Here is a 26,582-nt window from a genome sequence, read left to right on the forward strand (position 1 = left end):
AATGGAAGACCATTTTACGGAAATTTGCTTTTGACTATATCAGAATCATGTCAGAAGCTTATATGAGGATTTTCTTATTCAGAGAATTGATTTGTTTGTTATTATAATATTTTTATCATTTTTATATTAAAAATATTTGTTTATTTGAAAACCTAGTAAAAAAAACGCTAAAATATATATAAAACCGCAAAAATCTTCTTATGTGCCTATCATTTATCTAGATATAATAGGAGATTTCATAAAACTTTAAAGTTCATCACGCTATTATGTTATTATGTGACAGGCAGTATTTAATTTCGTTATTAATGGAATGTCACACAATGACATGTTTGCTGTGTAATTTCATTATTTATTCGATTAATATTTAATCAATCAAGAGTTATAATTGCTTTGAACGCTTATCGCTATTTTAAAATTTATCTCTAAAGCTAAGGAAAAGAATTCGTATAACACGTGGGCGCACGTGGGGTAGAAACTAATTTTTAATAACTCAAACTAAAGTTTTTTTTTTGCAATTATTCGATGTTTTCTCTACGTTCTTTAAAAATAATTATTACAACGTGAACGCGTGTTTTTTTCGACCGCGTCGAAAAGATTGACATTGTAGTACGAATTCGTATGCACCCTACGTGACATTTTCATATTCTTCAGCGAAATTCACGATAGAATTATGCGAGCGTTTTTCTTCATTGGATGCGGAGGTACCATTCCGTGTGATAATGCGATGTCTCGTTTTGCAGTGAATTACCTTTTTCCTCATAATAGATAAGGGATGCATTCGCGGTGGGTGAAGTCGCATCGAGTGGCAGGGGATTGGCGGGAAGCCGAACAGCTCGGCGCAGCGCGGCACAGTCAGTACTCGGCGAACCGCCTGCACGTTCGGTACTGATGTCCAACCTTCTATACGGTTCGGTTTTACAAACATAAATTTCGTTTAATTAGTATTGTTTCAATGGATTCTGACATACATCGTCTCACAAAATCTAGAGAGGAGCGAAATCTCGAAAAATTTAAACGAGAATAAAGAGAGAAGGAGAAAGATCGAGTGTGGTTAAAATATTTTTTTCAATCATTACGTTTAAAAACTTTTAAATATCAACTGACCAGCGTGATGCTATGCTACGTGAGTTTTATTGTGTATTGATCAATTGTGGATGTTTGATTTTATGTATTTCTTTTCATCGTTTTACGCAGGAATTAAGGCATGATAAGAAAATAGTTTATATAACGTTTGATAAATCAATATATATTCTCATGATACTACTTATCATAATTTTTATCTATAAATTTATTATTATTATTTGTACATTTAAATTTTTATAAATAATTGTTAATGATATGGAAAAATAAAATTACAAGAATCTTGTGATATAAACTGTTTAAGCAATTCTTATTAACAATTAAATTTTAAAGTTTTATTAATATATTAAATTTTATTTTATCGTGTATATCTCTATTATATGACATGTACTTTTGAGAAGACTATATTATTAATTTTTACATCGCACTTTTATATATATATGCATATTTACTCATGTTATTTTGTTCAGAAAATAGTATCTTTGAGGTACGCGTTGTCGCATATTTAATGATGTTCCCGGTATCTCCTTGGAGACGCGTTTCTGCTGTAAAGTTTGATTATAAAAACGAGAAAAAGTGGCAACTGCAATATTCATTTTAGTGCTTTTTTAAAAACAAGTGTTTAAAAATCCGCTTGTTATATAATTTTATAAGGCAATCTTACTATTATCAACAGTACAAACTGAAGAAAATTTTACGTCAAAGTATCATGAAGATAATTTATAATCTAATTTTTATAAGAAAGCTATAGAATAAGTTTAAGAAAACTTTCTTTATAACATTTTTATACTATTTTTTAAAAAGATTTTTTACCTATATTACGCGATGAGAATAAGAAATATGATAATACAATATGATACAACACAATATTTTTATTATTTTATTTACATATTTTGGGGTAGAAAATAATATGCTTTTAACAATTTAAAATTATATTATTTATTTTATTGTGAATTTATTTAGAGATAACGTAATTAACGTATCATAAATTTTAAAGATACTTCTAGCATTAATGATAAAACTATATAATAAAAATTAATATAAAACAATGTGTAAACAATAACTGATGTGAGGGGATACTGAAAACTCATTTGATCGCGCGAAAACTTTGTCCATTTCTGAATTTAAATCGTTAAATATCAATGAAAATGGTAGCGAAGTCACTTTTCATCATCGTGACAGTTTTCCTCTTTGCTTTTATGTGTATACACGCAGCGATATCCGGGTACTTCCCGTATATATATATCGCCCTGATATCGTTTTTGTCAAACGGTCGTTTAACAAATGGCTTGAAAATAATCCACTCCCGGCGCACAGAGTATGCATGCTTGCTCAATCGTCCCGATCAATCTGTAAGATAATACGAACGAACGCATTTCAATTTTTCCGCAATGCAGGTAATCCATGCTAACGGCTACGAGCAATTTTTAACACGTGCGTTGTGGCGGTAATCAGCACCAGCAACTTCTTTTAAAAATCGCATTGTGCAACCTTCAATCTGCTTTCTCCGGGAGCTTTTTTTATATTTTCCTCTTTTCCCTGCCGAACAATTTCTGGATGAATCGGACGTTTTAGCGCAACAAACCGATTACTTTTTTATTCATCCATTACTATTTCGTACATGATCCTATTTCTCATATATACGTTTTTGAAATATTAATAATTTTTTTATATTTTTAGTCAGCTTTATTTTTGTTATAATAGTACAGTTGTAAAACGATTGTCACTGTTTTAATAAACAATTATTTTCTAATTACTACAATTAAAACATGAAACATATTAAGGTTTTTATTGGAACGAAGTTACGTGTTGAAAGTTTTTGTTTGATTTCCTAGTTTGAATTAATATGAACGAAAGATTATGCAATACAGCACAGTATCGTAATTGTAACTGTTTTAATTAGCGTTGTTTATTTTATTTTTCCTACGTGAAGACTGTTTTACGGAAAAGATTTGAACTATTGTAGAAGTATTTGATTTGCAGTACCAAATTAAAATTGCTGATGGCTTATATTGAAGAACTTTATGTTTAGAGCTACCACTTCTCTGTAGTTAGCAAGTTGCACGTATTTGCGTTCATTTAATTAAATTTTCAATCTTAAATGTTCCGTCCGATATGGCACTCCGCTTTCGATAAGAGAATCAAGTATGGCTGCTGCGAGATTTCTGGCAAGTTTAATGCATTCTTATCGAAGGATATCTCCGTTGGCTATCAATGCCGTGCCCTTAATGTTGAAAGCTTTCCACGAACATACGGATGTACGCAAGACGTATCTGTAATAGAACGGTTGAAGGGAAGAAAGTTAAATTGAACTTTTTTCCTATCGCGAACATTGTTAACTTGATTTTGTTACATAAAAGAGAGAGTTACACATTGAAACATAACTCCATGGCTAAAGAATTCGCGCACAGAATTCGATTATGAGATTAAAGTTTTTCTTAAACTTGACTTTTTCTAGAAATTTTCTCATAGAGTATTATTTTAAATTATAAGAAAGTTATTTGACAGCTACTAAAGAAAAAAATTATTTTTAAATATTTATAAATAGCTGTCATATAATATATTAATCATGACATATTATGTTATTAAAAAATTGAGAATTGAAAATTTATAATGTATTACATTAATTAAGTAGTGAATGTTCTTTATGTGAATTGTTACAGATACAATTGATATTACGCGTGTACTAATAATTAATCAGTACGTACTATTTATAATCCTTATCTATTTAATTATTTAATATTATATATATAATTAATATTAATTGTTAATATCGTGATATATTTAATATTAATAGTTTTATTGCAAAAAATCTTACGTTATGATAACTTAATTTTAGAAAAAGATTTTTTTCTTTTAAAACCAAAATTTAATTTAATTAAAAAAGAAAATGAAACTAGGTATCAACATTGTTAATATATACATAGAAGTTGATATTCCTAATTAATATGTTCGTGAAAGCTTTCAAAGCATTATACTGTCTTGAATTGGTTTCTGAGTGCACTATTCGTTAGTCCTTCATAGATACCTAATAACTTTAAAGCTCTTCAATTATTCACTATGGAAGATACTGTCGTGAAATTTAATCACAAGGATTAGCAAGAGTTTCTCTAACAAATATCATTTAACTATTAATAGTATAAAAGTGAATCTTATTTTCATATTTCATAAATCATTTCGTAAATATTCAAGTAATATTAATTGTAATATAAATATTAATTGTAATTTTGATTTTCCGCGTACAATTACATTTATCGCGCTTAGAATTATATTTATCATAGTAAAAAAATTATATGTTATAATAATTTATAACTCCTAATCTAAACGATTTATAAAACACGATTGGTATATTAAACTTGCGAGAAATTGGCTATAAAACTTGTTGTCAATATTGCACGAAATATCGCGAATACGACTTATAAAAGTTTAGCCGGATGTTTCAGAAACCATCAAAACGAGCTTTACTTTCAACTATAACTGATACCAACTGCGATCTTTCGTTTTGTGTTAATGCGGTTTACTCCAGGCTAGAGTTTCTACAACTGAGCTAGACTCTAACATAAAAGCGCGTGCACTAAAGTGGAATTACCACAGCATCGGTATAATGTACGGTCATGTGATGGTCCTGACTAAGCAGAGTCTATCTCGCACAACGACATCATTAAACTGGAATTAATAGTAATTTATGGAATTTGCTTTTGCCAGTTAATTTACCTGATAATGAACTGCACATAATTGACACGCATACATGTGAACACAAGAGAATTATTGCAAAATTGTAAAAAATATCTCAAGTGCCTTATCATTTTTTATAATTATACTATTTCCACAATTAATATTTTATAATGAATATCGTTGAAAGGTTTAAATAAATTATGGAAAGTGCGTGCAGATATTTTTATGAAAATTCTAATGGATATTCATTTTATCATAATAACTTATTTGAATGAAAAATACATTTTATTTAGATGAAGTGAAAGAATAAATATTTGTTTTTAAAAAATATTAAAAAAACTAAAATTTTTAATCTTAAACCAAACGGATTTTAATTCCAAATATCTCGCGTTCGTTATTTATTATTAATATTGCAAACATAACATCGGAGCAAAGCATATGTTTAATTATATATTTTATTATTTTTGAAATGAATTAAATTAAATAAATATTGATTTTATACTGTGTAAACTCATCATATTAGTTACTATTATTTTTTATTGCGTATAAAGTGAAAAATTTGTTGATTTTAATTATTTTAGTTGTTATTGCTACACCTTACATTCGCATATCATGGTTTTTATTGCAGACTACTTTAGTAAAGAACAGTTGCAACTGCTAGAAACATAAATAGCCCGGTGGTCTTAACGACTGAATCTTCTTCTCCATAAGCTCCGATAAAGCGGATTACGCTCTTGTAAAAATAATTTAGTCCATCGATTTCCAAAACAAAATACACTTTACATCGTAAATGTGCATCTTAGCTTCTTAGCACTATTAATAATTTTCCATAAACGTAAGTTTCGCGAAAAATTGCAGCAGTCGTATACATTTGACAATCGCTCGGAAAAACAGTCTCTCACGCGGTTATTCTAATGTGTTTTAGTGGCGTGTGGCACGAGAATTCGAGATAATGTTTCGAGAAAATATATTCACCTATGATCCGGCTTTTTGCATCGAGCATTGTTGTCTTCTCCTTTCTTCACGCCCGCTTTCGTTTCGCTTTCCATTCTCTCATTCTTCGGTCCCTTTTATAATTGTTTCCCATTAAGCGAATCCAAGGGAGTATCCATTAGTCTCGCGTGAATCTAAGTGACAACGAGAACGAGCTCTCATAACTTTTGCATCTTCTAACCGCGTTGTACCCATTGCGCGCTCATTCTTCATGCCGCCTGCATCATCCATTCTACCCCCTGTTATCATTTGCATAATTTCGCGAGCGCGTCTATTTCGTGCAATCGCGTACATCTCGTGACCGAAGTCGCAGAGTGACTGATCCTGCGCAGCGCTGAATATTAAATAAAATCTGGGATACGGAGAATAGTTTTCAGATTTATGGTGGGATATGTACGCCGGCTTATACGTTTCGTCGGAGGGCACGCGTACGAGATGATTTAAAGAATTGTCTTGTCGTTTGCACCATTCCACGCATAAATTTTGCAGATATTATTCGTGCGTTTGGCTTGCTGGTGATTTATTTATTTATTTTGCCTTTTTATCGTTTATATTATAATATAATCGAACAGCATTGAATTTCAATGCGATCTGTGATGTAGGGAAAAAATTTGTACAAAGCTAAATACTAATATGAATTGTTAAAATATATAGATAAATAATTAAATTTCTTTACTAAATAAAAATTTTATTCTTGTTATGATTGTACGTATATTTATGTGTACACATTTATATCTAAAATATTAAACACGTAATAATAATATCATATATCACAGAGATAAGCAATCTAATTGAGCAAAACAATTATTTATAGATGATTACATTTAGCATTTATTTTAATGCTCACCTTGATACGTGTTTATATTATTTATTACTGCAATGTTCCAAATTGCAAGTAGACTATTTTATGAAAATCTATCATATTGTTAAAATTTTATAATTTAATAAATTCTACATAAAACTTTAGTGTCTCGAGTAAAATTACGCAAATACCTAAATACAATTATGAAATAATATAACGAGGTTAATCATGGATTTCCATACAAGGGAATAAACAAATGAAGTATAAAGGATCCAATAAGCAGCAGAAATTAATTAATATAAAATAGGTATTGCAGCACAGTATTATACAGTAATATCATGTTAAACATCTATCTCATGTATGCAATTAATTGTTTACATAATTTAGGAAAGTTACAAGAATACAAAGGTGCTTTATTTTTTTATACTTCTTTAAATTTATTTATTATTAAATTTTATGTAATTTAGATTGTACTTCTAGTTTGAAAGACTAGTTGGGGTAAGAATAATGTTGAGTTACTATTATAAAATTTAATATTAACAGTAGTAGAAATGCAAATTATGGAGTTATTTAACTTTTCGAATTCAGAAACGCATAACGGCACTATTCAGTGTTTCCGCCAACATTGGCGTACAATTGTTTACGGACATAGATCAAATATTGAACTGTGCACGTCGAACTTTCCAACTTTCAAGGGAGATAATTTGAGAATGACTCCCACAATTTCTTGTATCTCGCAGTTCCTGACAAGGTGAAAATTGCGGCAAGTTATCGTGATTTTAAAATGCACAGACATCGCTCGAGAGCGAAATTTGCAGGTAATACTAAGTCTTTTTATATACGTGCCGTTCCTCCGTAACTTAAATACTTGCACAGCAACTTGCAATTTCGTACACCGTACCGTTGTTTCGGTAACTCATGCGACGAAAAAACCGGCGGTGCCCGCGAGGAAGTTTTTCGCTGTCGGTGAGAATAGAAAAGTTTTGTTTTCACGGTAAATACATGGATAAAGTTTCATCTAATTGGTTAAGTCGTTAAGGTCACGAACAAAACCGATGGCGACAAAACTTGAACAGTTATAACGGGCACACATATCTACCGCTCAATGAAAGAAATGAAATACACAATTCCATCAGAGCGACAATTTGAAATGTATCGATTTTACATATACGCCAATATGAAATCAACAACACATAAATAGAGAGCAGCAGATTGTTGTTTAATTGCGATTACATATTGACAATGCACTGTATTATAATTAATCTTACAAATTAATATTGGTAATTATACTTCTCAATGAACAAGTTTAACGTTATGCGGTTAATTTAAGTTTATTTTTACTATTAGATTTTAAAAAATTATCGTACAGTTATCGTTTTTTGCTGAAAAATAAAATAGAGCATTTTTATATATTTGGTGCTGTCTGATATAATAAAAAAATATGTTTACAAGAATGGAACATGCTTCGTGAATATTAATTACTGTCGGACAAATAAACTTACGATTTGTAAAATTACGTTCCCAGGTTTATTCGATTAAAATTTTTTTCTCATATACAATCCGGTCGCTATATTGCTGAACTAATTAATATCGAACATGAATCCAGTTCCACTTAGTCCAAAAGAGAAACGTTATTCGCTCTACGTTACGTGATAACAAGTTCGTTTATTGAATTGGTAATGCATTTTACATTATTTCCAGGTTCTAATTACGCGTATCACTGGGACATTATTAGAGTGAATTGATTGTAATTTCGAGTTACAATGCAGTTGGCAGTTTCAGTAACCATCGCGAGATAGATGCACTAGCCTTTTCTCTATAACTCCATATTTACGCTACTTCGTAACTCTCTATATTTAGTTCGTTATGGATTCGTTAACGCACACTGTGCAACACACCTGTTATTCAATATTGGCGACTCTAATTAACTGGAAACTAATACCTTGAAAATATTAATTTAATTAAATAATTTTTCAGAAGTTAGATTGCCTTTTTTATATATAGTATTTAACGTAAAATGTATTTGTTCTTCTTATACTTTATCGTTTAATTTTTAATTCTTTTTAAAATCTTCTTTGACATACTGTTTTCTTAATTATTTCTCTGTCTCAAGCGATAGTTCAATAATTACATATTTTTTCTGTTTAATTAAATTAATGAATAAATAATTAAAATGCAGATGTATTTATGATGAATAGAATAATTCAATTTTTCAGTGTAATGTTTTTCAACAAATGTACAACAGCGATAGAAAAACATTAATGTTAGCGGAAAGCGTCAAAATTTATTAGTTTTTTTTATGAAACCAATAATGTACTTTTAATTACTCCAACGCAGTGTTTCAATGTAGTGTTCGAGAACAATATTCTCCTATAATACTTTTGTATTTTTGGTGTTATGATTTCAGCTATAAAAATTTTACAAACAACATAAATTCCAGCAGCTTTACTCAACGATGTAATATTTAACGTTTTATGCTCAGCAGTAGTGGCATTTAAATCGCTAAGAAGGCATTACTACCGGTAATATTACCATTGCATTGCCGTGAAATATACAATATTTTTAAGAGAAAAGTCATTATTGGCATTATCGGCAAGGTTTCTTCATTTAACTATTTATTTCCTTTAATATAGAATATTATAGAAAATATTTTAATTCTTGAATTATTCTTCAAGTTTATTACACTATTTTTTACGGTACATTTAATCTAACTTTGTATTGATGGAGTTTTTTTTATTCGAAAGATTTATATTTACTACTGCGAACTATCTCATACGCATAAACCAATTAGAATAAATTTTTACTATTTTATTAATGATGAAATTACTACTAATTAACATTGACTTGCGTAATTTATTTTGCTAATTTTCTTTAATATTTGTTTACTCTAGTAATTTATTCGGCTCTTTTCTCGCAGACCGAAAGTACGGTACCGTAATATTTAAAAGTAGGCTGGGACTCTCTTAAATAATCCGCTTATTTATATGCATGCGCGACGCGGCCATTATTTTAAAGCACTTTTTAAGTATATGTGAGTTGCACTCGCTACTTTTAATTTTCCTGGCGACATATTCCGATAGCCGGCAGCATGGTAGCTGCTACTGCCGTATGCCTTGGTAAACTCGAAAATAGGATACGGCAAATGGGGTACCCTTGTAGGTACATGGTTTGCTTTGAATGGACCGCGCAATGCTACTATATTGAAAGTCGGAAGTTGATCCACCACGGCGAATGTAGTACTCGTCTTGGCGAGAAGGACTTCACGTTTGCTCATACACGCACCCACCTACTTCTACTGCAAGATTCCTTACCGCCTGTGTACCACTTGTGTTTTGCACGGCTTTTTCGGCACACGGAAAGCGCATTATACACAATAGAGGCCATGGTTTCACATCAGTTTCCGCCACACAGACTACATCTATATCAATGTGCAGCTGCTCTTCGTACCGCTTGGAATTCGTGGTGCGAAACACAATATCATGAGCGGATTACATCTCCGGTTTTTCTCACTCACTGGTCCCGAATTTTTAGAAAAAAAAAGGACCAAATTTCGCGCAAAAATGTTGTATTCGCGGATAAATAATATTTTGTTTTTTTAAGCATAATGGAGGGAAGATAAAATAAAAAAATTCAAACATAGATTTTTTTTAAGGAAATATGATTTTTAAAAATCTCTTTTTTACATTACTACTTATCCAGTATATTTGTGTTTTGTATTTTTATGAGAATATGACAGATTTATATTTTACCTCCAAATGTTTAATTTTTGGGCTAGTCAGAATTTAATTTAACGTCGAAAATTAGTACTGCAACAAAAAAAACTGAAAACGGTTCTGCAAAAATTTGTACTAAGGAATAAGCATCTATTTATAAAAACAATCAACGAAACATATCGCTTATGATTATTTTCATTCATAAATTTAAGGAACAACAAACTTGCAAAGCTCTCGAATGATATAACATAGTTGGTTTAAAAAATGGAACGTTTTGAATGGCATGTATATTCGCGAGCTTCATGCTTCATATTCATCGTATTATTACATACATGCATAACCGGGTTACATAACTGATATATGTATCTAGAGGATATATTTCTGAGTGCACAAAACAAAACGGAAGTCAGCTACGCAGTGCATTATGCCGTTCGCGATGCACCTGCGTCGTTGCTTGTTACGAGAGTGGCATTTCCGCTCTCTATCATTCGATCGTGCCGTATCCTTTGCTTCCGAAATATCCCTGGAATTCCGGTTATTCCGACTATGATTGCAAAGATAGCTCCAGTCGTATAATGTCGTATAATTAATTCTGTGAGTTCTCTGACTTGCATACCTGCCTGTATGCTCTAATAACTCGTCGAGTTTCCCATTTGCCGTCATATTCAGATTTTTCCGTAACGAATTATATGAAAAATTTTACATTCTGTTATTGCAAGACGTATACTAATTGGCGGATTTATTATGTCGAATGGGCTGCACGGAGAATTTAATCCAACGCTTCAACGATACTTTGTAACTGATGAAATTCACGACGATTACGTTGGAGCAACATGAATTTTGTAATTATATCAGTCGCATATCAATAATTATTTCGCGTTACTTCAATGATTCCTTTGGAACATATATTTTTATCGAACAGAGGTGTAAAGAAATTATTATGCAAGAAATCATGTGATAATATGCTGTGTTAATGTACAAACATTAATCGAAAGATCCAATTTTATTATCCATTATAATTATTTAGTGGCATTAAATCTCTTTGATAAGCACCACTTAATTATTATATTTTTAAATTTATATTATTAACTTATAAATTATACAGTGATTATATAATATATGCGTTTTTTTTCGACATTTGTAATATGTAAAACTGAATTATGTAAAATCGTAGCAATCTTTTCCAATTATTTAGTATTGACAACTATTTTGATTTTAAATAATGTCTCAATCATCAATATTTACTAAATTGATGCAATCGTCGTGCTTTGTACAATAACGTCCTTTGTCAAATAACATCAAATAACGTGAAAATGTTATAAATTCATATAATAGTGCGCGGCCAGATCCGTCATATAAATGCCGCACGTTTGAATTTATTGAACAATATATAAACGCATTTAAAGAAGATATATAAACCTAAACTGAAACAAGTGAAAAAAATTGATGGTATACCTAAACATTGCTTTTGTATTTCTTATATAATAAAAGTTATAAATATGGATATCCTTTGATTTTACTCCCATTTTATCTAAAGCCGGACATTTTCCCGGCAATTCTTGTGCGCGGAAAGCAAAATGTCAATATGTTTCTCGAATAGGGCACTGGAACGCGCTTCATTATCGAGCTGCATCGATCGTAATGAATAATGCTCTTCCACAGAAGGGAATAATAAATTTTTAGCGGCGCCGATTCATTAGCAACTACTTAAAAATGCTGAACCCTCAAGTCCGGTCCACGCCTTGCCTTGTACATACCGCCTTTATTCATTCTGCCGCTGACAGAGAAATTAAGTGGGGCGTGGAAGATAAAAAAAGAGTTAATAAATGGCCACGCAGACCCGAGCCGGAGTCAGACGAATACAAAGCGGCGTTACTAGATTGCAAATCAACGTTATGTACATCCCCATGTATCGCGTCTCGTTGAGAAACAAATTCAGTTGTTGACAGTGCAGCGCACTGACAGCTCAATTATTAAGTATAATGGGAATTTTATCATCCTTGCAGCTTCTCAAATGAAGAAAATTTGTGGCACGTTATATACACTGTAGAATAATTATTCAGTTTATAGTACGAGATAAACAATATCAATATATATATATATATATATACACAGAAAAAATGTAATATAGCCAATAACACATGTGATTGCGGGCTGCCAACTACATAAAATACTCAATACAATAATATTTGCTATTAATGCAAGTACAATGTTGATACTGCAATAGCATATATTATTGTATTGAGTATAGCTGTAATTGGCAGCCAACAATAACATATCTTATTGAATATACTACATTTTTTTCAGTGTATATATATATACACATATATATGTATATATACTTTTGATATATATTCCTTAATTTAATCAAACCCGCATAAAGAATGTCTATACGACGAAAGAATTTGAAAGTTATAAAACAGTGGGGAGCTTATTCATGTTAAACACGCGAGATATTACATATTTCAAAAAAATCAATAAACGGTACTATAATAAGTATGATGGTTCTGGCGGATCTACTAAGCGCAGTAAGATCGCATAATAGTATTTTAATCAAAATGTTTAACAAGTTTCGCATGAATTGAATGTGCACGTAATAAGGTCTCCCGTCCTGTGTTTTTCTTCCACAAGTTGTTATTACGATGTTCTATTTGCTTCTCTCGTTCAAAGCGAAGTAAATACGTTCTCAATATGTTTCAATATCGATCCGCGCTGACTCGCGAGCGGTCGAAGAGCCAAAGTGCGAGCTCGAGGAAGGCGCCGTGCATGTCCACGCGCGGGGCGATAATTCGTCGCGTCCTGAGCACATTTAACGACGGAGAGATTCGCCGGAGCCGATCTTCCGGAATAAATCGCCGAAAACCAACGGGTACTGGCAGCTCGAATCGCACTCATTCGTCACAATCGACAGGCGCCGGCGCTATTTTCGCGAATACCTCGTCGATCCTCGCTCCGTCGCTTAAGGGCGTTTCTCCTCGCTCTGTTTCTTTTACAATCTAAGAAGAAATAGCAAAAATATCGAGGAACGTTATTGTCGTTGGTGTAATTATTCTTTGGTAAACAAGAGAGCGCAGTGTTTTAATTGAAGTAGAGAACAAAAGTCGTTCGTATCTACAGTAAAGTCTTTGGTATCTACAGTAAAGAGACTGTCTGGTTAACCCAATATAGTCATTGAATATATCCATATGGTCTACTAGCGATAGTAGTAGATAGCCAAAGGGACTAATGTAACAATGAGCAATCTCCGAGTACATCCTCGATGACAACAGGGACCATTTGTGTGTTAATTGGCAAGTACCTGTAATCAATGACTCTGTGTGTAGGCGCATGATTGAAAATGATACTCCTATGGGGACATTTCAACCGAGATGCTAATTCGACAATATTCTCATCCGTCGTTAAACACGATTACTCAACATCGATCCTATAATTCGAAACATAGATGCATTTACATACAAAAATAAAAAAAATTCTGCAACGTTTTATTAGCTTGTATTCTATTTAGATCGCGGTATCATTCAATCTTGTACAACAAATAATAAACAAAATATCGAAATGAAAATATCGACGAACGTTTTAATAGCATCGCTGTTTTTCGATCGTGATTGTTTTTTGACGAACAATGAGATAAATCTGATAAATATCGGGTCACTCGGGTTCTGCACAATGTATACCTACAATGTTAAAAATATTGATGTTATGCCGGTCAATAATCGAAGATACAGAAGATAATTATTTTTTATATCAGATGCACAAAATAATTAATATAATTCAATTATATGTTATAACATATATTTTAAATAATTATTTTTGTTTGTTTCTTTATTAATCAATTTAATCTCGAACAAAAATATCTGTAATCTAGCGAAAATTTAAGAATTGTAAAATGCAATCCATGCATATTGATTAATAGTAAATTAAAAATTAATCGCTATACTATCGCAGTACTATATCTAATAAATAATGTTGGTTCTTTTGAAATATAATTTTTCTTTCATACTTAACCAATTTGAAATCGATTTTTAAGCAAAGTTTGATTAAATAACGTTTACACGACTTCTTATCGAGTTACTAATTTTCGATATTGAATATTTTAATATCAAATTGAAGTTTATTTAAATACCAATTTAGTTTAAAACTATGTAAAGTATTTATTGTGTATATAACAACTATTTATTGCATTTAATTTTTTTGCAAGGTTTGATATCTTTAAAATTAATTTGCTGAAAATTATCTAATTATATATAAATTTAAATGTTTAATAATTTATAACTTAAAATTATAAGTTCCTCAATGGATGAAAATATATGTGATGAACAAAATAAGTCTTAAAAAATAAATTCGACACGCATACAAGAAAAAATCGCAAAAATTGAATGAAAATTATTCTTGAAAATTGAATTAAATCTTAGAACTGATCTTGGAACGCTTTGTATAGATTTTAATAATCCTCTGATCTAAAATGATTTCTCAGACAGTAGATGAACGAAAGCAGCAGATTTACGTATAATTGAATTTTAATTTGCCTAGAGAGGGAACCACCCTTGCAGAAATAGCTGCGGATATTCAGTCGCTAAACGATAATTGAATCGGATTTCCGAATCCCGCGATTAAGTCGCTTACCTCGTCGATTTAACGCTTTCCTCATCCCTCGTATTTTTTCGAAGAAGGTAGGAATATTTTATCCGAAAGACACCCCGCGCATATTACAGCCGGCGACCGATGCCAATGGCGTGAATGGCTGATGAATCGGTCCGAATGAATTTTATCACAGCCAATGCGATTCAGCCGCATCCGTCCGCGCCATTTGTTCAACCTTCGTGCAAGACGAATGATTATATATTTTAACACGGAGCTTATACGTACCGCAATTGAAGCAGCCCGCAGCCGCGGTTTACCGCATGCAACCCTCCCGGAATTGTAGACCGATGAATTGGCTTCCGGACTGCGAATGATGCCACAGCCGCGGATCGCGCTCCAATTTGCATGGGGCAATATTATTTTATCCTCGAATCCAAGGACCAGCTTGCGTAAGCTCTCGCGCGCATCAATATGTGGGAATATGAAGTTGCGGTAGCAGTTTCCGCTGTTATCATGCAAGCGGAAATTTAAACCATCCGAGACATTTTTGAAATATTATATTAAATTTTTTAATATATAAAACTGTTAAAGAAAAATATTATTTAAAAAATGATAAATATTGTACATACTCTCGCTCAAATTGATTGAAAAACAGGTTGTTGTAGCATTAGTTAAATTTAATTGTCGGAAATTTTAAAATTTATTTGCAATACTCACATATTTAGAATTGACAAACACTTTTGGATACACATTTTCGAATTGCCATTCCGAATATTTATGCATATTGTTATGTCTCATAACAAAATCATACTTTCGTAAGAGAGTTTTAAATGTTCGCTGAAGCTGTATGTAACAGATATCGTACGAAATATTTATGTGTGTTATGCATTACTGTATTCTGAATTATAGTAATGTAACGTTTTTCAAGTGATAACATTCCGAATACGCAATGGATGACGCATATGTAATGGTTTCTTTAATACGTACGTTGTCGGCAATTCTTAAAGAAGAGGACTCTACAATGATGAACGTTATTCCCCATGTCCGGTGCAATCGTGAATTAAATTATGCAATATTTCTTATAATTCTAATATATTTCTGGAGAAAAATACCGTTAATGGACATTCCTGCCCTGGCTTTTCTCAATTAATGAATATCCGATGGCGCTAATGTAATTAATTTGCATTCGATTAAACAACATTGTGAACGAAAACCACCGAAATAGTGCCATCCCCGTTTTTCCCGAATTGGCTGTGCAACTGTGCTTTCTCCGAACAGATGGTACAATAAAGGAACAAAAATGCAGTCGCGCTATCATACGAAGATTAATCCATTATTTGTGGTTTACGCAGCCTTTTGTCTTCGTCTTCTCGACGGTTATCTTGTCTCTTCTTACGAAATTATAAAATGATAGCTACAAAATCTATAATTTCTGCGTAGTCTGTTTGAAAATTGACTTAAAAGTAATCTTTAGAGACATAATATAAACTGTATCTCTTGTATATTGTTTTTTCTCATGCTCCCTTGTATGCATATACATCATATAGAACAATTTATGTTCGAGTTTATCATATTTCTTCGCTATTTCGTCTCAGTCGCCGTGTACCAGGAATATGTTTTTTTTTCACGTGCGATTTGCATATAAAATAGATGCGCGAGAGAGGAGAAATAGAGACTTGTCGTTGCTATCAACTGGGTCGCAGATGACGAGTTTGGCCGCATTTCAGGTGAGCGAAATCCATCCTTGGACGAAGTGCTCGTATGTGACCCCTTTGAGGATTCTTCCAAGAACAAAGCATTTCCATGATCCGTTGTGAATTTTCGTGTGATATATATATGTACATTATCTCTTACACGTTTAAACGAAGTCAGTGGCCAATACAAGAAGATACGTTAGTATATTTAAAGATATTTTGGCTTTACAATACTGAAAAGAAGTTATCTTGATTCTGTAGCTATTCATTTTGTTACGTGCGTATATTGAAATGTATCTATGGAAATGCATAAGTCCTAACAGAAATGAAACTAACTGTGAGTATTATGCAAACATGTAATTAGCGTATCAAAGCAGCACACAATCCTGCAGTGGAGTTTGCAGCACAAGTGATTCGTCTGAGACAATTTTGAGGTCGTAACAGATTAGACTTTAAGCTTGATCGACCAAACAACTACAGCTTAGAGAACCCGAATACTGTTATTAAATCCACTAAATCCAGTTGCGATCGTCTATAAAGTGTCTATTCCACTAATCCGCCGTAGTAGTATATGCAGTCGATAGCTGCTACTGAAGTTTTAGTAAATAAGGAAGTATATTTGGACTTCGGCTATTTCCGATATCACAAGCAAGATTTGGTTTCGTGAGTAAATCCGATTTACAAGATAAGCAAAGCTCAAAATGCACACATTCTGTCATATTATTATAGCAGCGTGCATTAAAAATACATTCTGCATATATTTTTAATTGTGAGATGAATATAGTTACCTTTAAATCGCTTCTCTGTTGTAAAAGAAGGAAAATAGACTTTTAAAATTGAGAATTATTTAATCTCACTTTAAATATAAAAAGGAAATATTTATTAATTTGCGAATGCCAAGTAAATTTAAAATGGTGTTTAGTAACAATTCTAGAAAGCTGCTATTTTTCACAAAAATGTATTGCGATTTCAGCGTGCAGTTGACGTAAACATCATAAGTTTTATTTTTTTCTTTTCAGTTATTTATATGTGTCAAGTGCATATATTTACTAATATACTTCTATCTAACAAGTTAAATAAAAACCTGACAGATTATAAAATATTTTATACTTTCTTTAACACAATATACTTACAATAAATTATTTATGAGACGTTTTCTGTAACAGTATATATCACATTAAAATAAATGTAATTTCTTTTACATATATTTATCCAGTAAAATATTTGTTACATACTAAAATATTCATCAATAAGAATGAAACATATGTTCTATGGCAAACACGATAAGTGCATTTATTAATATACGTTGTAAAGTAGAACATGATCGTTTATTTGTTTATCGCGTATGCTATCCCGCCATTAAAATCAGAATTTGCATTTGAATTTTAATGAAAGCCGATAATTTAAATGTAAATTAAAATGCATATTTTACGCTCTTCCAGTTCGGTCGAAACGTGCATATCACTACTTACACGCAATATGAGTTTTCCATGCGAAAAATGCTACTGTCGTCATATTAAGACACTTTCATATAACGCTACTGAATCATTAATAAAATCATTGCACGTTTTAATAAAATTATATTTATGAAATTATTTTCACGAAATAATTTTCTATCGAGCATATACTCAATATAATAAATTAATTATTCAGTTTCTCTCGTAATGTACTTGTACACGTGATATGGTTATACAACATTTAACATTTTTTTAAATGTCTGCTGTTCTTCGATATAATAAAATTAAAAATTTATAAGTGATGCAGTTCACGTTCTGCGGAAGAGATACTATCAACAATATCTGATTGTATGCCACTTTTTTATACAATTGTATGGTTTTATTTGTGAGACAAGATCGCAAATGTAAACTGTATGACTAATGAATACATAAAGCTCTGCTGTCGCGAGTAAAACGTATCTGCGATGACAGCTTTGCATACTTATTAGTTATCGCAAACGCGTTTTTATGTAGAATAATCTTTACAGTTTATCAGTTGCAAGTTATCGCGATCATGTGATACAATTTGTGAAGAGATGTTTATACATAGAGGTTTATATTAGAGACTAAACTGCAGTGTGAGACGCAGATTGATTCGGACAGTATTTTGTCCGGAATAATTTTTGAAAGCTGCTAATTTCTGCAACTAACCAACTTTGTTTCCATACCTTCGATTTTTGTGTATTTTGTATCGAATCCAGACAAAGAAATCAGAAGCTGTAATTTGGAGAAAAGAAAACTTTTGTATTTTACATATTCGATTTTGTCTTTGTTCATTTATTATATCGATTGGATCGAATCCAAATTCTTCAAGGGAATTCGGAGACCGTGACTTGAGAATCGAATGGCTAGACCACTACGCCGGCGTAGACGGCACTGCTTTTCGCAGCGCGCGATGCTTGGCGTGGGGGAAAACGGCAGTCCGAGATCCGGGCTCTGATTGTAAATTATTATAGTACGTTAATTAACTTAGTCCGGACTGTGACAAATAGGGGGAAACTTTTTCCGGCACCTTGCGAGTCAGTTATCTCGTGATACGCAAGAAGTGAACATTAATTTGCAATTTCGTCTTTTGCGATCTGTTCCAGGCACTTCTACAAGCTCACGATGTTGCCGGCCACGAGGTCTACGGCGAGGAAGCCACCAGGGTAACGCCACCGCCGCTCCTCACGTATTTAAATGGCGGCGACGATCTCGAAGGACAAAACGGCGATTTAGATGAGAAAATCACTCGCGTTAGACTGGTGCAGTTCCAAAAGAACACGGACGAGCCGATGGTGAGTATCTAAGCAGTTGCGAATATGTATCATTTTGATGATGCAAAATAACACTTTTTTTTACTTTGTAATGTGATACTGCAGAAAGCTTTACATCTGTATACTCTCAAAAATATGATCTTGCAACTTCAACAAAAATTATACATGTGTGTAAAAATTAGCTGAGATAAATAATTAGCAAATACTGTGATATGTATATGTATTGCACCTAATCAGTCTAGCTGATAGAAGCAGAATTTTTAAATTTTATACGTGACAGCCAAAATTCTAGCAGATACAAAAATTAGCAATACATTTTGATTGTGATATCAAGAAATCTCTCTATACCAACAAAAAATTTTTGGAGCGTATGATTTTTATGTAAAACAAAAGAAGAAAAAATATATGCAGAGTGAAATCTGAAATTTATGAATCAAAATACTATTATAACAAGAGATTTTTTTTTTAATTATTAAAAATTATTTTTCCCTTTATTTTCATTACTCTCTATAACTTAATTTCTTGAAAACTTTTTGGCTATGTTGTTTTGATTTGAAAACTTTTTGCGAAAACATGAGCTTGAAATATACGCGTGTAATATATGTATAAACGTGAAAAACATTGAGATATTATATTGAATAATTTAAAAATTATACTTTAAATTCATTATTCATTTATATTATTGCATAAAAAAATTATAATAAAGATTCGTAGCATTATACTTTCGATAACAATAAATATAGAAATAAATTTTTACATGCCGTAAAACAACTTTGTTGTCCCGACAATTTTAATTTCAAATTTGTATTATTATTTATTATGCACGCAGCTTGGCGCACGATATTTATCGTATTCAAAATACGCTACTGTAAAATAATGTTTAACATTTTATTATCGGCAAAGCCCTACGTTTGTTACTCTTGATTTATTTCGCATTTTCCGGTTGCTTTTCAGGGAATTACGCTAAAAATGAATGAGGACGGGCAATGCTTCGTGGCGCGGATTATGCACGGTGGGATGATCCATAGACAAGCCACTCTTCATGTTGGCGATGAAATTAGAGAGATCAACGGTATACCAGTTCAGAATCAATCCGTTAATGCCTTGCAAAAGATTCTGGTGAGTATCATCCGTAAGATTATTCTCGTAATTTGTAAGCGGAATTTAGAACCTCTTTGAAGCTGAATTATCAAAGTAATAATTTCTTTTAATGAAATATATTCTTTCAAGTCTCTTTTACAAGTTTTTATTATGAAATTGAAAGGAATTATACTTTTTGAAGTAGAATATGATTCTATTATTACAAAATGGATTTGTCGAAAACATTTCGTTATTATGCGCGAAATTTTATGTTTGCGCGAATGATGCATCCTGATGATTGCGCACTTGTAGCCATAGTTTCTGAAGAGTAGGTCCTCTTCGACTGTTACAGCGGGAGGCACGTGGATCGGTGACTTTCAAGATCGTGCCGTCGTACAGGAGTGCGCCGCCCCCCTGCGAGGTACAAGTAAGACCCAACACCCAAACCCTTTCCCAAAACATTATCGCGTCTAATAAGCCCACATCTTCCACGGCCTCCACGGGCACGAGCTCTGAAGGCGGTGCGAATAAATCCGGGAAACCGGTGAAAACCTCTGCGGCCACCACGAGCAAGGAGAAGGCGTCTAAAGCTGCCTCAAAAGCTTCCAAGTCTAAAAGCGCTTCCTCGTCCACCGAAAGCACGCCTAGACGTCGCTTGAATCCACTATCGGCCCTACGATCGCGAAAGTCTTAAACTCTTCGATTGATCCCGACTTCAAGTAGCCTACCCGGTTAGATCGTGTATTCACAAAATTGCCAGAAGCACATCTGCTTCTACGTAGATCTTCCCCGGGACAAAAATTTATGCCTTCTTCCACTACTGAATTAATTATCCAGATAGTGAAGTTGCTTGCAAACTTAGGCCTTATAAAGTAGGTAGTTCTTATAGCAGTTTGGTAATTATGGTAGGTAGTTCTTGCAATTAATAATTATGCATGTTAGGTCTTTTACTCCAATATGCTTTATTATATTAATTGCGTAAATGGTTACTTCTTGGAAATATACGAATTTTTATAATATTACAGTGTTATCATAAATTTGTTTTTTTTTAAATGAGTTAGTTGTTATTATAAAATGCATACATATATTAAAATAAAATATATAATTTTAATTAATATAATGAATGCATACATAATTAATATATTTAATTTATTTATTTGTTTTTTTATTTGTTATGTGTAAATTACATTGAGTTTTAGAGAAATTATTTATAAGCGTTTTTTAAATATTTGATTTTTACAAATTATTCAATGGAATTGATAAACGTAAATTTCTTTGTTTAAATTTGTTTTAATTTTTTTAAATATTATCTGGATTATTGATTTAATCTTCTAATCACATTAACATAATAAACTAATGTCAAAGATATTGATTATAACCCAAAGACATGATTATAACCCAAAGCATAAAGTGATCTATTAATCGATTAAATAGTTTATCTTAGTTTCCCTTACGATCTTCTAGTCTGACAAATAGTATTTCGACGTATCTGATAATTTAGAATTTACAACGATAAACAACTAATTATTCGCATTATATTATATACGTAGATTATTACAAATAATCATAGTTGGAGAGAAATTCAAGAACAATTAATTCAATTCAAACTTGACACACTTTCGTAATAAAACGCCATTTCATATTTCATAAACTGAGACGTATTGTACGAGAATAACTTCAAAGAGCTCACGCAACGTGCGAGAAGTCTCTGCCTATTATCCGTTCCGCGATTAGGAAAGTTTTGGATAATGAACATAGGGATATGCGATTAGTTTCTCAATAGTTTGCAGTTCGTATATAGTTTCCTGCGTAATTTCATCCAAGGTAGACCACGAAGTTTACGAGGAAGTTTGCAGGAAGAGACGCGGTTAATAGTGTCCACTTTGCGTTGTGTACAGGATAATTCACTATTGAAAAAACTTGCGAAAAATTCGCGCCGTGTAAACAGCAACGAATCTTATTACATTAAAAAATTTTATTAAAATTCCAAATTCATTTGAAATTAGCAAATTTATTAATTAGCAAGCTTTGTTTAGGAATAATATCATCAAAAAACAATCAGATATCCAGTATTCTTCTTGATGTACAATCAATTAGTAAGATTTACATATAATTATTTCTTGTGAAATAAACATTTACAAGTATTTTACTTAATTTTTCAAAAACTTTCTTGCTGTAGTATTTTGATCCATGAATTCTGTGTGTGTACATAAATACATACACACACGCGCGCGTGAAATAAGTTGAAAAATGATTATTTATCAATATATTTATAATAATCTTGTGAATTTATTAATATTCAAAAGTAGTATTTTAAATAAATTATATTTTCTTTTGAATAAGTTAATTAGATATTTAATTTTTATATATTATTAAAAATATTGATTTATTATATTTTAATATTTTTGCGTATATGAAATAGAATTATGTCAGTATAACTTTAATCAGTTTATTCTTTTTAACTTATTAGAACAAACGAGAATATTCATGCTTCAGATTTCTGAGATAACATAACTTTGAGCATAGTTTCACTACTAATCTTCGTTAACATTGACGAAGAGAACGGGAACTGATATCTGGCGGTTTATATATGCCAACTTAAGCGCAATATTCTCGAATAGTTGAATATATTTGGAGACGAATTTTGCTATAGTTCAATGTCCGGTCATATTTGAAGTTTGAGTAATTAGCGCGCAGGATACATCGAGGGAATAAGTTCTTGGAGAACGTAGAATTCACGAGGCAAATGACAAGAACTTCCCTTTCCTTGATTTATGAACGTTTGCGTTTTAGGCTAATTACAAATACGAGTCCGCGAGTACAATTAAAAATTGTTTATCTTTCTCTTTTTCACGGCATGCTGGATGCTATTATTTAATGTCAACTATGTCAATAAATTGATGGATTTGTTAACACAGTTTTTCTATTTTTATTTTACAAAGAAAAGCGGAATTGAAAAGTGGAAACAAGTGGAATTGGATAAAAATTTATAAATTGAATTTGTGTAACAGTACAGTCAAACCGCACTATTTTTCCCAGAAGCCGTTTATCAACCAATAGTTTTGGAAATTTAAAAGTGTCCAATGCTTGATATATGTCTGCAACATTTAAATTTTATTACATAAAAAATAACTTTAATATTATTTCTTATATAATTTTATTCATCTTGATACACATTGTAGAACTGTTAATGTAAGAAAATGTTAATATTAATATTAACATGTTTTTAATTATAATAAGCTATTAACTAAGATAGCAAGATTTTATTTTTATTTATTTTTTTTTGTTATTCTTTATGTATATTGTAAATATATATTTATGTTAAGTTATTGTTAATAATTAATTATTTTTTTAAATTATTTTTAAATATATCTAATTATTTAATGATAAATATTTTAACATAAAAAAAGAATATATATGTAATAAAATACTATATTTCTCTTTCTCACACATTTATTTATTTGATAATTGTACATTAACGCTTTAAGATATTAGAACGAGATTTAATGAAATTATTTAATGATAATTCCTTAATTTTTTTACAGAATTGTTGGAATGATAATGCTTCTTGATAACTAGTTTATATATACATATTCACAATAGATTATATGTGCAAATATAAATTACATGTTCAGGAAGTCAATATAAAATATAAAATTTCTTGATGAGAGGTTCAAAGTCTAGTAAATTGCCAACTCTGCTTCTTCTACGATGTTAAAATCAGCAGAGACGTTTGTGTGGATACTTTACCTCATATTCGCAATCACGCCCCATCATTTAATCTGGGATAGAACCTTAAACAATAGCACACAATGTGCGTAATCGGTAAAAGCGGAAGTAGAAATGAGGTCATACCTAAAGTGCAGGAATTTTGAAGTTAAATCAGTATCCTAATCACGTTAATTCAAATCATTGCAATGTGCGATCTCATTTTATTATCTATAAATTCTGAAGCGAAGGAAAATCTTCACATACTACAATTTGTATTTACCGAATAAATTTGCCACAGATTCTTATTTTCAATTCAATTAAATGCAAAATAATTTTTATTGTGGCTAAATTGTTCACTTTTTGAATATTGTCGAATTAATAGACGACAGAGGCTGTGTATTTAGTTAAAAAAATGGATATAACGTATAAATAGATATAACGTGGTCGATATTTGCAGAGGTTTTCACCAGTTGGTCCATATTATATAAGATATACATATACATATATAAAACAATAATACATAAAATGCAGATTATTGAATCAACTAACTCTTTAATGTTATAATAAAGAAAGAATTCAGATATAATACTGCTTGACGTACCGAGAAATATGACGTACATACTGACACTATATTTACACTCATGACAGTTGCGTTTATAGAACGGAAAATATTATTTTCTCTATTATTTTATTATGCCATCTTTCTCAGTGCTCAGGCAGTGCCATGCAAGACAAAGAGACTTCTTTCAGCATAACGCCAAATCGCATAAAATTAAATTGAGGCAACAGAGTTTTTTGCCCGGATCAAGATTTTATTATTAGGTACAGCTGCTTTCATATTGTTGGCAAATTTAATTTTTACATCAGTACGCGTAAAATGATTGCTTCTTCGATCAATCTGTGAGATTGATGGAACATTTAACGAAGTAAACGTTTTTATGTTTGAAATATTTTTACAATTCTGTGTCGCGAGTTTATGCTACGGGCACTTTGTATATATATACTTCAAGTTTCACAAATTTGTCAAAGGCCCGTACAATATGCGATCACATGTACAGTTTTTTTAAATAGATGTACAATACACTCTTCTTCGCGTGTCCACTTGTATAAAAAATTGTTTGCCTTTAATTGCTTACTTCAGATTGCATTATGTAGATAACGAATATCCTACGATTGTTGCAATTGTACGGCAATGAGACAATACGCTAGCCGCATGACATATAATGTTCTCTCTCTTCTTGAGAATCTCACATTGCGCTTGCATTATGCAAGCGTCATGTATAAGGACGCTGCAAAATCGGCATCGGCAGTGCAATCGGGAAGAAAAATCATTATTGAAAAGAATATGAAATTGTACAAATTTAAAATTGTACAAGTGGAATATAATTACATTTTTTATTTGTAAATGCTAAAATAACGCATTTTTTTCACTTTCAGTTGCAAGAAATCTGAATTTCGTTGATTGTGACGTTAATCTTGCAGCGTTGCATATATATGTCCCGTATAATAGACTGTCTCTGCATTGACCCGTATCCAAAGTTCACATTAATTTCACGGACATTAATTGTGTAATGAGATAAAGCATAACTAGTGATTTGCTCTGATAATATTAACATAAGAAGACGACGTTTGTTCAGCTGGGATTAGTCGAATATATTGCAAATGTGAGGGCTGGTATAATTGAGTGTGATATCTTCGATTAATATGAACTTTGTGAATTGCAGGCCAGTGTAACATCTCGTCCCATGTTACGAAACCTAATTAAATTAAACAAACGCAATGGGATAATGTTATTAGGAAATAATGTATGATATATTAGATATTTATAAAAATATATTATATAATCTGTATCTTTATAAGACTAGATCGGTACGAGCGGTGTAACAAAACGCTTTGGTCGGCGCTTTCGAGTCCACGGCGCGTGCATGTTTCTTTTTCGCTCTTTCTCTCCTCTCTCTCTCTCTCTCTCCGATTTATCTTTCATTTTTAATCTTTTTCCCATTCTTTTTTATCTCATTCTGTCGTAATTTTGTTCTTCCATTCTTTCTTCCTCTTTCTTCTTTTGTTTTTCTTTCTTTCTCTTTTACTTCCTTTTTTCTTTCATTTTTCCTTTAATTTTTTCTTACGAACGTTGGGTTAGACAACATGTTGTAACTTATAGTATGATATAGTTCACTTTGCGGGAGAAAGAAGTATATAAGGAATGCACACTTTCGTTTCCACATGTGTTGGAATGTTGTTTGTGTTTCTGTCATAAGGAAGCTTTTGTTACACCCCTCATTATACCCTCACCTGCATGAAGGACATCTTTGCGAACTGACGCTTTTCTTTTTGGCCAATATAGCCCTCTGCATCATAAGTGCATACACGTAAGGCTGTGTAAGTCCATCGATGGGTTTTAGTCGAAACTGCAAAACTCTGAGCCGTTCGTTAATCATCATGTCTTGCACGGACTCACTCGCGACTGTGTAGATTACGCGCAAGCCTGATAGCAGTATAAT

The 26,582-nt window shown here is 31.8% G+C and overlaps 1 protein-coding gene across 11 annotated transcripts in view; it reads left to right on the forward strand.

Moving 5' to 3' along the window:
* The window catches only part of LOC105833113 (peripheral plasma membrane protein CASK), a 189,865-nt gene that overhangs the window by 142,324 nt on the left and 20,959 nt on the right, over positions 1-26,582 (forward strand). For 7 of the 11 annotated variants that reach the window (XM_012674565.3, XM_036288607.1, XM_028190825.2 and 4 more), the window contains 3 exons: positions 19,123-19,311; positions 20,245-20,409; positions 20,723-20,797. In XM_012674565.3, coding sequence (XP_012530019.1) covers positions 19,123-19,311; positions 20,245-20,409; positions 20,723-20,797 — 429 coding nt within the window. The remainder of the gene's footprint in view (positions 1-19,122; positions 19,312-20,244; positions 20,410-20,722; positions 20,798-26,582) is intronic. The other 4 variants (XM_036288602.1, XM_036288608.1, XM_036288606.1 and 1 more) reach the window with 1 other exon arrangement.

This window comes from Monomorium pharaonis, chromosome 6, assembly GCF_013373865.1.
Source record: "Monomorium pharaonis isolate MP-MQ-018 chromosome 6, ASM1337386v2, whole genome shotgun sequence".
NCBI classification, from domain to species: domain Eukaryota; kingdom Metazoa; phylum Arthropoda; class Insecta; order Hymenoptera; family Formicidae; genus Monomorium; species Monomorium pharaonis.